This window comes from Cygnus olor, chromosome 5, assembly GCF_009769625.2.
Source record: "Cygnus olor isolate bCygOlo1 chromosome 5, bCygOlo1.pri.v2, whole genome shotgun sequence".
NCBI classification, from domain to species: domain Eukaryota; kingdom Metazoa; phylum Chordata; class Aves; order Anseriformes; family Anatidae; genus Cygnus; species Cygnus olor.
The window spans coordinates 16,760,688-16,777,170 of record NC_049173.1 but is presented as its reverse complement, the minus strand read 5'-3'; the positions used below and the strand labels follow the sequence as shown (position 1 = coordinate 16,777,170).

The window sequence follows — 16,483 nt, the reverse complement described above, 5'->3', positions numbered from 1 at the left end:
GAGTGGGAATGCTAAGGTAATGCTTCCCTCGAGGTTTCAGCTGTGAGAGGTTTGGAGTGCTTAGCTCCTCTTTGCCTGCACCCAAAATAGTATAAATCTTTTTGCAAGTGAAGATAATTACTTGAGCAGCAAAGGATTAGCAGATGTGAGCACTGCATAGCTGGTTATGCTAGTCACATTTTCCTAAATAGATATTCTATTAGATGCACACGAGCCAGGGAGTGCTGAAGAATGCAGCTCTTTTCAAACAGATGAATATATACATGCATATCAGTGTGCCTTTCCCAGACTTTCCATCACCTTTCTGCTAAACAGGGAATATGTTTATGGTCAAGTTAAGAATTTCTGCTTTCTGCATTATCAATACCTTTAAAAGGGACAAGGCTTTTTCACTCATCTTAATGACATTGTATGATTAATATAAAGCCCTGGTACGTATAAAGAGAGGATCACTGGATGTTTCACGAATGTGAAGCCTCCTGGCAACCAGCTGAAGACAGGTATTTACTACAGCCACTGTAGGAAGAGAAATTGAAGCACAAGCTCATGGAGCTGAATTGGTTATAGTCACTCCGTAACCCTTCGATCCTTGTAATGCATTTATTCCCTGCCCTTGCTCTCAACCATCCTTTAAGTTTGGGGTAAGGCCAGAAACAGAATCCAGTTCCCAGAAAGCCTTTTCTTTTCAGTGGATGAGTTTTCTGCTGGATTAGGGTGCCGAACCAACTTCCTTAGTGGTTACACAGCCTCTAGATCTGAGGCAAGAGAAGCAGCAAAAGCAAAGAGGGGGGAGCATGTGCAAGTGCGGTCAGGGGACTGCCCTTTCAGCAGTATCCTTGCAATTGCCTTGGATTAAGAGGAGCATGAAACCATGCCCTAGAAAGTTGTTTTCTGAGCTGGACTGCAGTCCTGGCTCAGATCTGGTCCTGCAAGGGCTGGGGCTGCTGGCATTTGCTCTCTGCAATTTGTCTGTGGGACAACACTGTTTCAGGTGGGGTTGAAAGACCTGTCTTACTACTTGAAATAATTCCCTGACTATGTTAATTAGTACTTTCCATTTGCTTTTGCAAGGCTAACGAATTGTTTGGGAATTTCAAGTGTTTTGTTGAAACCAACTAAATACGTTCAGCCCTTTGGATGCTGGGGAAACCTTGCCAAATGTAAGGAGTCCTCACAGCTCAGGTGCACTTCTCCTGTGGCCCTCTGGAGAAAGCCAGTTTTATGAAGCCTCTGTCTTGTAAAAGCGGCTGCTGGGCAGAACTGGAAGCAGTTGCTGCCCCTTATGAACTCAGTTAAGTTGTGTGCTGCTTGGGAAACTTCACCAAGGAAACAGAGACGGAAAAATAGCAGAGTCTGGAGACTGGCAGCCCTGCTGGCTACCTGCAATGCTGTTCTGCAAATTGCTAGCAGACTTGTAGGCAAAAGAAGGTTGTCCCACATATTTGGCTAATTGACAGCCCGGAACCTGGCTCAACCTTTCATCTTGCCTGCCAAGAATTTATTCTCTCTTCTCTCTTTCCTTTGTTTTCCCTTGAGTTCTCTCCAAGAAATCTGTCACTCATGATACCCCCCACAAAAAAACAAAAACCAGGCAAAGCTCAGAGCTTCTCCTGCTGAATCAGTAGACAGAAGGGAGGTTGGCTTTAGGTCACTTTCCTTTCTGTCCAGAGGACAAACATGTAACACGGGGCATTTTGGTGTAATTTTGTACTGAGTTCCCATCCTAATTCTTTCTCTGGCAAGTTACTTTAGACTGGAGCTCGTTGGTAACCTTTTCAAGCCAAAACCTAAAGTGACAGCATTACCTTCCCAGCCAGGATGGGGCCTTAGGGCTGGGAAACTGTGGTGGAGTTTGCCTGAGGGGCTCTGTGAAGAGCAGCCTGTCAGAGAGATGGATGGTAGGGGCTGCATGGTAGGTCCCTGGACCTGGGATTCTGGCATCTCCCGTTGCAATTGGGCCTAGCTATCTAGATCTAGCCTGGTTCATCCTGTCTGACATTAGGAGCTAAATTGTTGTGTCCGATTTAGGAACCTGTGCACCCATGAGCATCTGTGGCCTTACTGGAGGAGAAGAAGCAGCTCCAGGGAGTAATTCAGGGTGCCTGGTGCCAGTGGGGTGAATCCCTTTCAAATGTCTGTTTGTGCCTCGCTGAGCTGAGCAGGGAGCCGGGCCAGAGAGCTGTGTCTAACACAAGGCCTTCTTGTGCCCTCTCACCCCCTCAGTCAGATTGCCTCAGGTCAGAGACGCAATGGCGGCCGGGAGGGCAGAGGAGAGGAGGGGAGGGGAGGGGAGGGGAGGGTGGGTGCAGCAGTGGTGTTTTGGGGAGGACATAACCACGGCAACGCTGTTATGGATTGTCTTCAGCTGCTGTGAAGCCGCAGCCTTTGGGTCATGGTTTATTTATATCACAGCCCTGGTGGCCAAGTGACTGTAAGCACTGTTAGATGAACAAGCGGGGGTTTAGCTGGGGCTGTGGGAGCTGACAGACTTACCTTGCTGCTTGGCAGGTTTTGCAGTCACACGCTGAGCTCCCAGCTGCCGCAGGGACAGCTCGAGGTGTCTGACACGTCTCCAGAACCAGCACTTCGGCCCCAGGCTGTCCAAGCAGCACAGGATGGTGAGGGCCATGCCCACCGGCAGGGCAGGTTGCTCAGCTTAGCCCTGCAAGCCAGAACACCTATCTCATCCTTGCACAGGGGGACCAGCACTCTTCACCACCTTTCCATTACCCTGAAATCCCCCAACAAGCCATTTTCTTCTTTGTCTTCTTCCCCTGGGAAAGCAAATCCCTAACTTCACATCACTGTGAATGCAGGCAGGGATCCTGTCAGATCCCTGATAAGCAAGAAATAAGCACACTTCTCCAATGCCTAATCAAAATTAAATATGTGGAATCTGAAACTGCTGGAGTAAGGATAAGCGATGACAAAGAGTAAGTTCATAAAGTTAGATTTGTTTTTTTTTTTTTTTACCAACAGCACCATGTGTTGAAATGCATTCACACTGAAATTGGAACAAAATCTTACCCAAAATATGAAAATTTATGTTTAAGTAAGTTTGAAGATCAGTGACTGAATGACTGGTTTGAAGACCCTTAACCCAATGGGAGGGGCACCAGCCTTGAAACGCTGAAGGCCCATTTCTGCTCCTTGAGATATCACAGGACAAAAGTTCAATGGATTTATTTCCCTTAGTGAAAAGAACGTTTCTATTTGCAAATCAAGACTGAGATAAACTTTTACAGGTCTTTCTTAGAAGAGGGGAAGACTGCTTAGCTTCATGCAAGTCTGTGTGGTTAGTGCCTTGTATCTCATGTATCTCGTATGTCTACACTAAATTCATTCACAAGGTGAGGAAAGACGTTGCATTTATAACTATTTTTTAAATTTTATAACATCTTAATAACTCTTAAAGGAGTTTTTGCTCTGACACGTTATACAACTTTGACTCATTTTTAATATATAGGATTTGAAACATTAAGGTTCTATTTAAGCAAAATTGCAATATATTCTTAATTAAGTTTGAATTTGGGAATTTCTCCTTTATTTTCCATTTCTCTTTCCCCTCTTTGTTAAGTGAACACAATTTAGAGAAAACATTCCCAGGGTTCTCATTCCTCTCTTCCTTCCTGGCCTGATGAGCTGAGAAAGGGCGAGGTGAAACCTCCAATAACCCTGGCCCTTCAGTCAAAACAAGGTACTCTGTGCTTCCAGCACGTCACATATTTTTGAAAGGCACAGAACAAATTCATCTGTCTTCTGTCCAGCTGGTGGCTCTGCTGGGCCCTTCTAGTGCTCTGACGCCACAGGGAGAGAAAGGTTGCTGACTTTCTTTTGTTCTTACAGCCTAGGAAATTGTTCCTTTTCTTCCAAACATTTGTTTCTGGTTCCTGCACCTCAAAAACCTTTCCAGAGAAGTTAAAATAGAATTGACCATCAAATACTTTTGCAGCTTTTTCTTAAGGAAAATTTGTTTTCTTTGGCTTCTCTGGTCTTGGCAGAAATGACTTCTGGCTAGTCCTGCATTTCAGAAGCTCTCTTCTTTGCAGTGAAAGGGCCTTGCAGAAGTACAAATTATTCTTCATTGCATGCACACAGAGAAAAATCTTCAGTTTTGCTGATACGCTGAAATTCCTGAGAGAATAATTTGGGTTTGAAACAGGCAAAGGTCAAATGACCTAAGAGCTCTGATTATGAATACGGGGGAGAAAGACTTATCTTTAATACAGCCGCTGTCTATTGAACAGTAAGAGCAGTAAACCTTGCAAAGGGGTAATTTGCTAAGGCTGGAATGTATGTTTTGACTGAGGAAAAACAGAAAGACAGTTGATAAGATATTTTGAGTCAAATTGTGGAGTGCAAAAACTTGTATGTGCAAGGTTAAATAAAGATAACAGTAGCATTTGTGAGTTAAGTACAAGCTAAGTCACATTGCACCAATAGAATGTGTTCGCTCAAGCTCACTGTGGTGCTCACATGCATTAGTATCTGCATTAATTTCTACATTAATAATTGCAGAAAACAGGTGGACTGAGGAAAACAACTTGGACAGGGTTTTGAAAGAAGGCCTCTTCCTTCAGGGAATTTTTGATGTTTGTTCTTATCTTTTTTTCTGCCCGGGTCATGGCTGTCAGTGATGGACTGCTGGTTTGTTAGTAGAGCTGACCTGGGTGTTAGCAGCAATGTGAATTAGTTTGCATTTTGTTTGGTTTTCTCGTGCACATGCAATTCCTTATAATATACATGTAAATGGAGGGGCAGACCTAATGAACCTAGGAAGCATAGTGAAACTAGTAACTTAATGAGCATTTAGGTACACCTTCCTTCTCCTTGAAAGGACTCCTGCAATTCACGTTGGCTGACAGGACCAAACCAGAGGCTTTGACAGGAGTTTTGCCACTGCTTCGTTGTGGTTGCTCATTACTTGATAGTTTGATACATCAATTACTGATCTTCCAGCTGTACAGCTAGTGGTTGTACCGATCCCTGTATGGAGTATGATAGTACTTTCTCATACTTTGTGATTTCTTGTGGCTTCTGTGACCAGGAAGGTGAGTGCCTGGTGATTTAACAGCAGATGAGCTCTCAGACAGGGTGATGACTTGGCCAACAGCTATGAACATATACAGGTGGGGTCCAGCTGGGGAGAGGTGGATACCTGCAGTCTGTACATACAACCCCCTGCTAGTGTTCACAGAGGGGGGCACTTTGGAAATCCCTGGTGTGTAACAAAAAGCTCACCAAAGTGAGCCTTCAATTGCAGGGTGCAAACCTTCACTGCTGAAGCTGAGGGTGTCTGTATCAGAAAGTGAAGTGGTGAACAGAGATGTTTGGTGAGCTGTGAGGTGCAGGGGATACTGGAGGAACGGACAGTATGTAAGGGACCATTGGTTTGCCTTACTGCTCACCTTTTGGCAGCTGGAACAGCTGCTGCCTTGGCTATTAATCATGGTGATTTACAGGCTGAGAGGAGAGGCTGGGAAATGCAGGGCATCAACTGTAGATCAAAGACCAAACAGATGGAGGGTGGACATAAAAGCTAGAGTGGAAACAAGGAGAGCAGTGAGCAAGAGGAAGTGCTCTGCCAACCACAGGTTGTCCGCAGACCACGGTTTGAGAAGCACTACTTCCTGAGCTACGCATACATTACTGAGCCAGACCAGTAACACAAGCCTCCTGCAAGGTAAGAAGGACTACTGAACAGCCAAACCTGCTTCGTGGGACACACTGAGCCTGTCATTGCCACTTCCATTATCCAGTTTTTCCATACACCTCAGAACTTTACAATGCAGGAACCTTCTTGCTTAACTACCTACATCTTTTCCCTGACATTTTGCCTGCCCGCCAAGAAACTTATTTTTTATTTCTAATTGAAGGGTGCCAATCAGCTGGGTGTGATCTCTGAAGACCTCAAGAACTTTCTTCTCTCACTGCTTTTTGGCTTTTTCATTGTTTGTTGTTGTTCGTTTGTTTTGTTTGTTTTTCTGTTTGTTGGTTTGATTTCTGTCTGCTCTCTTGGCTCTATTATGAAAAAACCTTTCAGTGAAGTCCAAATTTACTATGTGGCATCAACTTTTGATGGATAATGTTAGTTATTTTGCTACAGGTTTTTCCATGAGTCACTTTTCTGCCCTCCCATTTTCTTAATACTCTGTTTTATGATTAAATGACTCAAGAAGTTTACAGATGATGGAGCTCTCTCAGTAGGTGTCTGGGGTACCAGCCTCCATTCCATCAGCTTTTGGGAGATAAAACAAAACTTAAGCAAGGTCACCTAACGCAGGTCCAAAAATTAAATGAATCCCTCTCCTCCATTTTGGATTAGTTTGCTCTGAACTGATCAAAGGAGCAAATATGGACTGACTTGTGAAAATGAAGAGAAGGCATTGAGAAATGACCACATCTAAGATGGAAGCAAAATACGTCTTGAGGCCCTTTAGCTGTGGCACTGCCTAACTTCCCTTCCAGTAAGCTGAAAGAACAGCACATGAATTCACAAGTGTCAAAACAAAGATTTTTAATGAGTCTTTTAATGAGTCTATCTAATCAGAAGTGATATTACACCAAGAAAAACATGGGTAGTTAAGTATGTAGAATGGGTCTAGCTAAAGAAACCTTGTTGCACTTTTTTGCTGCTACTCTTCTAACTCTGATTATTCCTTCTTCAGTGGGCTAGGTTCAGAACTTCATACCCTTTTCAGCATGAAGGTGACTGTGAAAAAACAGATTCAATGATCTGCCTCTATCACCAGTGGCAGACTGAGTCCAACTGGGTTGGTTGTGACACATGGTATAGAACAGGGCTGTGAGTTTTCTGTCAGTCTTTTTAATTGTGTGATCTCAGCACCACCATCTGACGCCTTCCATGAAGCTCCTTGCTCGCAGTTCTCTCTTTCAGCCTCAGGAATTACGAACATTGTCCATCTACTTCCACCAGGACTGGTGTGCCAGCTTCAGGAGATTCTAGTTTTTCCTCCTTCTTCAGCTCCTTTGTGCTTTGTAAACCGTGTTGCTGCACTTGAAGGGTTTCCACACAAGTGAGCTTCAGACACAAACTGGCTTGTTCCGAATAGTATCCCTTCAGGTACCAGGTGGCTTTGGTGCAAAAACTTGCTCTTCAACCGGGACGTGGAGTTAAGGTCTCTTGTCCTTCTTCAGTTCCCCAGTAACAAGCCCACTGGCAGACATTTTAGCAGCTGTGGCACCTGCTCTGCCGTGAATACAGGTATTCCAGAGTGCCTCTTTCCTTGAGGACAGCACAGCAAACCACTGCTCTTGCTCTCTCTTGATGCCTTCTAATATTCAAAGGAAGAAGCAGAAGCAATAGTAATGATAAGTAATAATAAAAGACTAGTTGCTAATTCTTATACCTGATTGATTTAAACAAGGAAAGGACTTCGGTCATTAGTAATCAGTGCACTGCAGAGCATTTAGTTTCTGATTTAAGGTTCAGATTTAATAACACCTGATGCATTTTCTCAGGCCTGTTCTGGTGGCAGGGAGAAGCTGCAGATGTGCAGGAGTGCAGAGGCTGGTGGGGGCTGGCACGGATGGAAACTCTGACCTAGCTCATCTGTCAGTCACCGCTGCTATTGCACACAACTTCTGTGCATCTCAGCACTTAGTGTCAGCAAGTTCCTAGCAACATTTCAGAAGTCCTTTGCAAGGGTATGCCCCGGCCTGCATGAAATTTAGTGGCTTATATCTCCTTGTAGTTCTGATGATTTCTGGGAATATTCAGCTGGCAAGTGTGGCTCAGTTTCTGAAGCAGAGAAAGCATTTTGTCAGTGCACAGTCACTGTGCAGTAATCCAAATCACCATTGTCATTATTATTTCTTTCAACCAAGCAACCTGATAACTTCTGCCAAACTGGGGCAGGTGTATGCATGTAATCCCCGTGCAATTAATTAATCTGTGTTGCCAATCAATATGCAACACATAGTCCCCTGCATCCCAACTGAGTTCCATTTAGCAGAGCGATTTAGAAGTACTTTGCAGGAAGAACTTAATAAAAAATGTAAAGCTGGCAGCTCTAAGGCCAGCTTTGCAGCTTCACATCACACATAACAAAAATGAGCACCTGCCTGTACCAGTCAAAGGATTTTGCAGGATGGTGGGAGAAGGGGGAAAGAGTTAGCGAAACGGCATGTTGTTTCTGAAAACTGTGAGCTTCAAAATCATCCAATGTGTGAATTCTGAGTGAGTGAAATAGCAAAGGCCGTCTGCTCGCTGCGACGGCCCCGCAAATCCCTTCAATTGGCAGCACAGCAAGAACCCAGGAGCTGCCTGTGCTCCCTCCTCTCTCTGCAGCTACCAGAGCTACCATGGAGCCAGATTAAATTGGTGGATTAAGCAGTCCCACAGCCTGGCATCTGGATCTTTGTGACAGCTGCACCCAGGAAAGAAGTCAAGCACTGGTGCCATAACTGCATCAACTGGTGTGTCATGGGTCACAGCATCACAGCTGGAAGAGGTCTGTTAGGTCATTCACTCCCATTTCTTAGCCAGCACAGGATTTGGCTCATTAAAGCGTTTGCTAGTGCTTTAAATATGGTGTTCTAAGAGATTTGGGCAATGCAGTTCTCTCCCCCTTCTCTTCGGAACTTATCCATCATCTGTTATAACTCGCTGTCAGGAAGCATCTAGCCTAACATTCCCCTGTTTTAATACAACCTCCTTAATGACTCCTCTCTTCTCCCTTTTATCACAGCCTCCCCTTTTGCTGGGCTGTCCTTTCCTCCCCGTGTACAGGTATTACAGCCTGCTTCCTTCTTCTTGGTTGGGTTGGCTTCTGTGGGAAGGATACCCCACACCAGGGCTCTCATCCCTGAGGGTCCCCAAAAGGCTGGGTTCCTCTCCTGCCAAAAAGCCTCATCCACTGCCTTTAATTATCTGCACTGAAAATCCCCTCACACTCAAATCACAAGATGTTTCCATTAAAACAAATCTTTTCTGACTGTTCAATTTTTATTTTGCATGTCTAAATCTGGAATGATTTTCTGGTTTTCATCTGTTCTCTAAAGCATGGATTAGGAGCCTGACACGCATCCACATGCTTTGCAAGTTCAGTTCTGTTATTTTTCCTCACCAGCCAGTTGTTCCTGGTGCCAAGCCCGCATTGCTGCTGTGAGCAGGGCTCCGTGCAGGCGCTGTGCCTGCCGGAGGGAGCAGAGGGCTGGGTGCCTCTGCCCGCATCAAGGCTGAGCTCCCCCCCCGGGGAACGCTGGGCCTGAGCTCATCCCTGGGTCCAAGCCACTCTGTATCATTTCCTTGCCTTTGCTGATACCCTCAGTTCCCTGCAGGTGATGGGATTCGTGCATATTGGTGCTTTGCTGGCCCTTTTCTTTTCCCCTACATTATTAATGGGTAATGGAGTTCAGCATCACTGGAGCTAGGGCAATGCACGTCACCTCCTGGTGACACAGGAAGGCATTATCAGCACTGGCCTCCTTTTGCCCTCAGTTTCACACATCCTTGGCAAGAACAGATTCACATTTGCGTGACTAATATGTGGAGTAGCTTTTGCTAACAGTGTTATGGAGTATTTCACTATAACCCACTTGTCTTTTCCTTCAGCTCATTACTTCTCTCCCATTACCAAGTATGAATGATGCCATCTAGCACACGCTTTCTTTTTGCGTGGTTCCTGGGTGTTTCTTTTAGTTTCTGCTTTAAAGAAAGAAACCAAGAGGTGATAGGGGTTAACTTCCGAAAGCTGCCCTCCGCTGTTTAACTCTATGTTTGCTCAGATGATGCTGATTAAAATCATAAGTTATTGTATCAAAAAGAAATTTCCTCACCTATGTGACAAGCTGGGCTTTTAGCACAAGTGAAAAGAAAGTTAGTTCTGTTTGCTTTTTTAAGCACAGTTCTCTCATTCTTTTTGCCTTTGCCATGACATTGAAAATGAATTGATTAAAATCATGAATCTGTGGGCTAATATTCTGAATCAGCAATTGGGATTGCAGAGGAACATACATTTTCTAAGGAAGCTGTCTCTATAGGGTTGCAAAAGAAAAAAAAACTACTAAAAATAAAATCTCACTTGGTTTTGGGATTTCAAAGGCTATTTTTATAAATACTAAATTTCAGGATAAGCATGCTGTGTTAGATTAGGCCTTTAAAGGGACTCTCTTTTAGTAGTTTAAGTCTGACCTTGTTTGAAATGTACTACTTTAAGATCCATATCTTTCTTTTTTTTTTTTTTTAAAAAAAAAAAGGAAAATGAAAAGACTTGAAATAACAGTAAATCAAAAGCAAGAGTCCTGCTTTTTCCAGCTCTGACGTCTAAGCGGCAAAACTGAGACAGAAGAACATATTACTTTGTGCATGTTCTCCTACGTTTTCTTTACTTTTAAAATCAATTAATCAGATGAAAGATGAGCACATATCTGTGCATCTATAGCCTTGTCCAGTAGAGCTCTTAAGACCAGAACTGTCAGCAGTCCCACTGGCTGCAGCGTTAAGCACCTGTATAAATGCCTTGTTGAATCAGTGCCGGAGCTGGAAACCGGCATTTGATACCATTCTGCCATTAGACTGCGGGGACTAAAAATGAACAGAATTAGCTCTTTGTCCCTCTGATCAGGACACAAATCTAAAGCAGAGCATACCCCAGATCTTTAGGATTCCCAACAGCATAATTTCAATATACTTACACCTTGTCCATAGCTGAGAATAAGGTCAGACTGGGTGTTGCTAATGTGGTACCACAGGATGGCCCCTCTCATCACTCAGCATGGCCAATGCATCTGTTTTTATTTACTTAAAACAAACAAACCTTCCAAAGGGTTCGCTGTGTTTGTGTCCTGTGCGTCTTGACCTGCAGGGTTTGCTGGGTCGCACCGAGCAACCGAGCGCAGTCTGCAGGGCTGGGCCCAGAATTACTCCGATACCTCTTCTGTAGGGGACAAATTTCTGCTGAATGCATCCTAACACCCCCTCCTCTGAGCCCTGTGCCCTGCGACTGGCAGCGCAGGTGGTGGACTTCCCCAGGGGCAGCCGCAGGCCCCGCGGGGCGCAGGGGCAGGGACGTGTCCATCGCTGCAACCGCCAACCACCGCCTCCAGTGCAGGCCCGTGGTGCAGCCGTGGAGCGCTCACCGCTATTTTTAGTCAGCGAGATGTCTTGGTCTGCCTTTCTGCAGGCTGCCTAAGGGCAGCCTCGCTGGGTGCACAGCGGGGCTGCCAAAAAGTGAGAGCAGCTGATGTGCCTCTGGCTACTGCTGGCAGACTGCCCCCGAGGGGCTCCGAGAGCGGGGCGAGGCACCACACGGTGCCTCCTTCACTGCTCCTGCTGATCTGCCTTGCCTGAGCACTGGTAGCCTTGCTCAGGCAAGGTAGGTAGAAGAGCTGAAACCAACAGCCCGCAGCAAAAAACACCTTGCAAGCCTGTGGTCTGAAAGCCAGGCGTGTATTATTAGCATGAGGCCATGTTCCTCGGGACGGGTCTTACCTGTCTGTTGGGGCCTGTGTGCCCACTCTGCCTCTGTCGTAGCACGGCATCTTTGGTCTGATGCCCGTCAAGGAGCTCTCCTCGTGCATAAGTGCCCTGTGTGTGCATGTCTGCATGCGTGTGTTTGAAGTCCTCACTCCCCCAGATTTCCACCTGCCGTTCTGCTTTTACAAGGGACTCCTTTGCTGTGTTTCAGCCCCAGCAGCGATACCAGTGAAGACGGGAAAGAGACACATCTTTGTCAGGCCACTGCCCTGCGAAACTGCCTCTCACTTCCAGGAATCAGCATCCTTGATAAACTCATCAAGACCTGTCCCGTCTGGCTTCAGCTGAACATGAACCAGGAAAGGGCTGGGGCAATACTTGGCAAAGAAGCAGCAGGGGTAAGTCCAAAGTGGTTTTTGGTTCAGAGAACCACATTTCCTGTCCCTGGTAGAGCTGTTTAGGGGAGCAGTGTTTCTTTTCATGTGGAAGCAAAAATATTTAGCAACTTACACTCTCTGTTTCCGCTGCCACTTGGTGCTTTAGCCACACACAGTGGCACAAGACAAACTTAATGGCTTTGGGGAGCAAGAAATTTTGTCTGCTTTTATTTACTTAGCATGTAGTTTCATGGGGATGCCACCCCATTCACCACAAAATCAGGAACCTGTGCCTGGCTTTTCCTGGGCTCATGCTTCTCTGCAGACACCCTCTCATCCAGCCTCCTGCAATATTTTTCCTACAGCTGTGCTTACATTTTATTTCAAGCAAGAGATTTTTTAAATGAATAGTATAAAAATAATAATAATAATAAAAAAAAAAACATACATAAATGAAACAGCCTTACTTTGCAAGAGAGAAATCTTTCCAGTCAAGGCTGTATCTGGATTGAGGAAGGCCATACAAGATCTGGAGATTTTTAGAGGGGACGTTGGCCTGGTGCAGCATGGGTACAAAGAAGTGGTGTTCTGTTTTTCCTTAGTAACCTCTGTCCCTTTGCTAGGCACAAGGATTAACTCTGGAGGGAGTACACGAGCACTACGGTTGCTCAGATGTAGCCTGAACTCAGGGAACTGGAGAGGAGCATGAAGAACCTCCTTGTTTCTCGATGGCTCAAGTTTGAAGCCATCAGGATTATAGGAGCTTTTCATGGGGCGTAGTGGATGAGAGCATCAGCAAATGAGCAGAGCAGAGAGACTTTTCTTAGATCTTAGGCTAGGATGAGGAATTGCAATGGAAGAGTTTGTATGTTGACTGTTCAAATTTGGAGCAATACAAAAAATCCCTGAAGAAAAGGCTTTGAAATTCTGGAGGTAGCTGGGAGTAGTTTCTATTGCAGTAACTAATATTTGGTCCCCATAAGCTGAACATTTGAAAATAGCAGACTTCTGGAAAGCTTGCTTCAGAAAACCAGCTCTGTGGGAAAGGCAGCTCCCCATTGTCAAATGGACCGAGCTGATGGCAGAGCACAGCGGGAACTCACTCGCTGCTGATCTGAGGAGGTGTGGGCCTGCCCCTTGGTTGAGTCAGGGTAAAATCTGTCACAGGGCTAACAGCTGGCACTGCTGAATGACCCCAGTGGTCGGATTGCCTGACCAACATGGGCTGCCCGCAGTGCAGGGCCTGCTCCTGAGCGAGGCAGAGGGACCCCGGAGGCGCTGATGGGCAGAGAGACCCCACAGCATTGCAGGGCCCTGCACCTCACCCTAAGCCAGACTAGTCAAATCAGACGGGCAAATTATGCTCTAGAAATCTTTGTCCTTCTGTACCCACTGAAGAGGGAGACCTGAGTGACTCTGACAGAGCCATGTACGGCCCTGACCTCCCAGGCTAGGAGCCACTCCCTGCAGGCAGGGCTGTTCCCCACCTCTGAACAGCTTTGGGCGTGAATCTTGCCCCGGTTCCTCCTCCTCGCACCTTCCTCCAGCACGGCTCTGTGCAGGGAGGAAACAAACTGGCAGGTCAGAGGTGTCCCACAGTGGGGACCAGCAGTGGGCCGCGCCTGCTGATGCCGTGGGTGCTGTGTGGGCTCTGCCGCCCACCTCCCAGAACACAGCCGAGGCCTTTCCCACCGCCAGTGAAAATGGAAGAGACTGGTTGGCATGCCGGTACTGACCCGGGCAGCAGGGCTGGGTACAGCTCAGAAATCCCACCCCCCTCTCATCTGAGCATCTGTGGTCCAATTTTAGCCTTTGGAGCCATGGCAACTAGGCGCATTGATCAGAAAACAGAAGTGATTCATTTCCAGGTTTCACTTCTCTCCTTGTTTTAATTTCAAATGAAACACTTGACTGATGCGATGTGAGATAGTGCTATCAAAAAGACCCAAGGTAGCAGCAGCAGCAGCCTCTGGACGGACCATTCTGTCACACGGGTTGTAAGACCGGAAGAAGGGAGAGCCTCTACGGCTCGTACTTGCAGATACTCTCTTATGTGGAAGGCGGGGACTGCACTGCATTAGAAATAACCATGTTTCCATCATGAACCTATGTGCCATGAATTTTTCTCTGCATTGTCAGTGGACCTGAGCCAACGGGAGCTGGATTTCTTTTGAATGGCAGAGGCCAAGACCTCATTGTGTGAGGTTGTGAAGCTGCTGCAAGGCTGTGTGTTTAGCATGGTTGCTTCAAAGTGCCTTGAGATGCCCTTATGACTGCGAGTCATGTGGAGAAAAGTCCTGGCTTTGAGACAAGCTGTTTTTAAATTCCTCTCTCAAGGAATTAATGGTTTCTTGTTAGATTTTCACTGCATTATAATTGATTAATCATTTTATCAACTCACACTTCTTTCTAATATTAATATCCAGACTCTAGAATTAGCCCATTTTTTTAGTTCCATTTTTATGAAAATACTTTGACTCTCTTCTGCTATAAGCTGCTATCAAAGAACAGATAAGAGTGCAGATTACTTTGTCTTTGTATCTCCAGCTTCAAGGTACAAGCTAAAAATATACTTGACAATGAGCTCTAATCAGAAACACGGTTGGGAGCTCACACAATGCAAAGAACAAGATACTCTTACTTTTCTTTCTCTTTTTCCATTATCCTTCTCCTTCTCCTTCTCCTTCTCCTTCTCCTTCTCCTTCTCCTTCTCCTTCTCCTTCTCCTTCTCCTTCTCTCTCTCCTTTTCCTTTCTCCTTTCTTCTTTCTTTCCTTTTTTTTTTTTTTTAAATACGTATTTCACTGGTCCTGTTGGGATGCTTCCATCCAGAGGCACCTAGGGGATGGGGCTGGCAGGAATCTTATGAAATGCAACAGGGACAAATGCAAAGTGCTGCCCTGGGAAGGCAGAGCCTCCAGCTTCAATCCAGGCTGGCACTGCCCAGCTGGGGCAGCCCTGTGAGAAAGGCCCTGGGGGTGCTGAGCACAGGACAGAGTGCTTCTGGCAGTAATGAGTGTCAGTGGCATCCTGGTCTGTATGAACAGGAGCATGGCCAGGAGATGCAGGGAAGTGGTCATCTGCCTTGACTCAGCACTTGTTAGACCCTGTCAAGACACTGTGCCCTGGTCTGGACTTCCCAGTACGCAAAAGACATTGACAAACTGGAGCATGTTCAGCAGCAGGTCAGGGACCGGAGCGCATCCTGTGAGGAGAGGCTGTGGAATGAGATTTGTTTGACGAGGAGGAAAGAAAGCTTTCGGGAGACCCCGAAGTACCTAAAGGGAGTCATAGAGACTTCTGGACCTGTGATAAAACTCCACTATGAGTCACTGTGGTCACCAGAACCTTTGGCCTTATGTTCTATGTATGGACACTTGAATCCTTTCCCTCTCAATGTACCAGTGATTCTCTTGCTTTAGACATTGAGACATTCTGGGGTGAGTTCTCCGTGGGTTAGGGCACTTATGTGAAGAGCATCACTTGGCAAATTGGGAGTGATGCTTTATACTGTTCTGTTAGTGAAACAATTTGCCTTAGGCTTAAGTGGGACATCAGTGATGCATAGAAATCTTGCTGCTTCTTTGGCAGGTCTGAATTTCACCTGAATAAAATGTCCCTTCAGTCATTATTTTTGTCATGTAAAGTTTGACCAAGTGGAATGAAGCTAAAATAAGAACATTTAAAGGCAGATTGAACTGATAAGGGACTTCATTTTCAATGACCTAAAATAAACTTCAGAAACTCATGTAACGTAGCTAAGCTCTTGATTCCTTTTCTCCTTTTTCAGATGTTCTTGGTTAGGAAAGAGGGTAATGTGAACAACATGGTCCTTGCAGTCCGCCTGCCAGTCCGAAATGAGGTTCCTGACGTGCTGGAGTACACCATTAAAGAAGAAAAATCAAGTAAGTTCTTTACTTTTTTTTTCTCTTGTTCTGGTATTGTACAGAATCCTCTTGTGATTACCATGTGATTACCAGCATTTATGTAATCTCACTTGCAATGCTCAGGTTCCTCTTGTGAGGGGCAACAGATCTTGATTCTATGGTGTAGTTCAGTTAATATTTCCTGCAGCTGCTTTACCTCAGCTCCCCTGCGGTTCTGCACCTTTTCTTATCATTTACAGATGCGCAACAGAAAAATAAAACACCCCCAGATGAGCAGGCCAGTGCTTTGATCAAATGAGAGGAGCTGCTTTTCACCAGGTGGAAGTCCTGGGCAAAGTGCAAGGCTCTGACAGACTAACCCTTGTTAACTCAGCAACTCTGTCTCTATTTCTGCCACTGAACTGTTGACTGCGAGCTGTCTGACATTTATTACATTCCCTTTGCACACATCTCATACAGTCCTACTGGACAGCTGGTTACTCATAAACTGTTTGACAGTTCTCAGTGCCTCTCTGCCTCTGGGATGCAGCTGGGTCTTGGGCTTGGTGGTATCAGTGCTGCTCCCAGACAGCCAAGCCTGCTGCAAGCAAGCGAGGATGAGCCTAGTTCACAGTCAGGCACATCTGCTGCAGCCCTTGGTATAAATGGATGTGCAATGCATGTGATTTCCACTTTCCAAGTAATATTTGCAAACGTGGGAATTTTAGTATAGTCATACAAACATGCACTTGGAAGAGTTCATCAGAATGTCTTCATATTGATCATTTATATGAAAACAACC

At 45.7% G+C, this 16,483-nt stretch overlaps 1 protein-coding gene across 1 annotated transcript in view; it reads left to right on the top strand.

Moving 5' to 3' along the window:
* The window catches only part of RIN3 (Ras and Rab interactor 3), a 75,324-nt gene that overhangs the window by 8,559 nt on the left and 50,282 nt on the right, over positions 1 to 16,483 (top strand). Inside the window, exons 2-3 of the mRNA XM_040560379.1 lie at positions 11,652 to 11,838; positions 15,606 to 15,720. Coding sequence (XP_040416313.1) covers positions 11,652 to 11,838; positions 15,606 to 15,720 — 302 coding nt within the window. The remainder of the gene's footprint in view (positions 1 to 11,651; positions 11,839 to 15,605; positions 15,721 to 16,483) is intronic.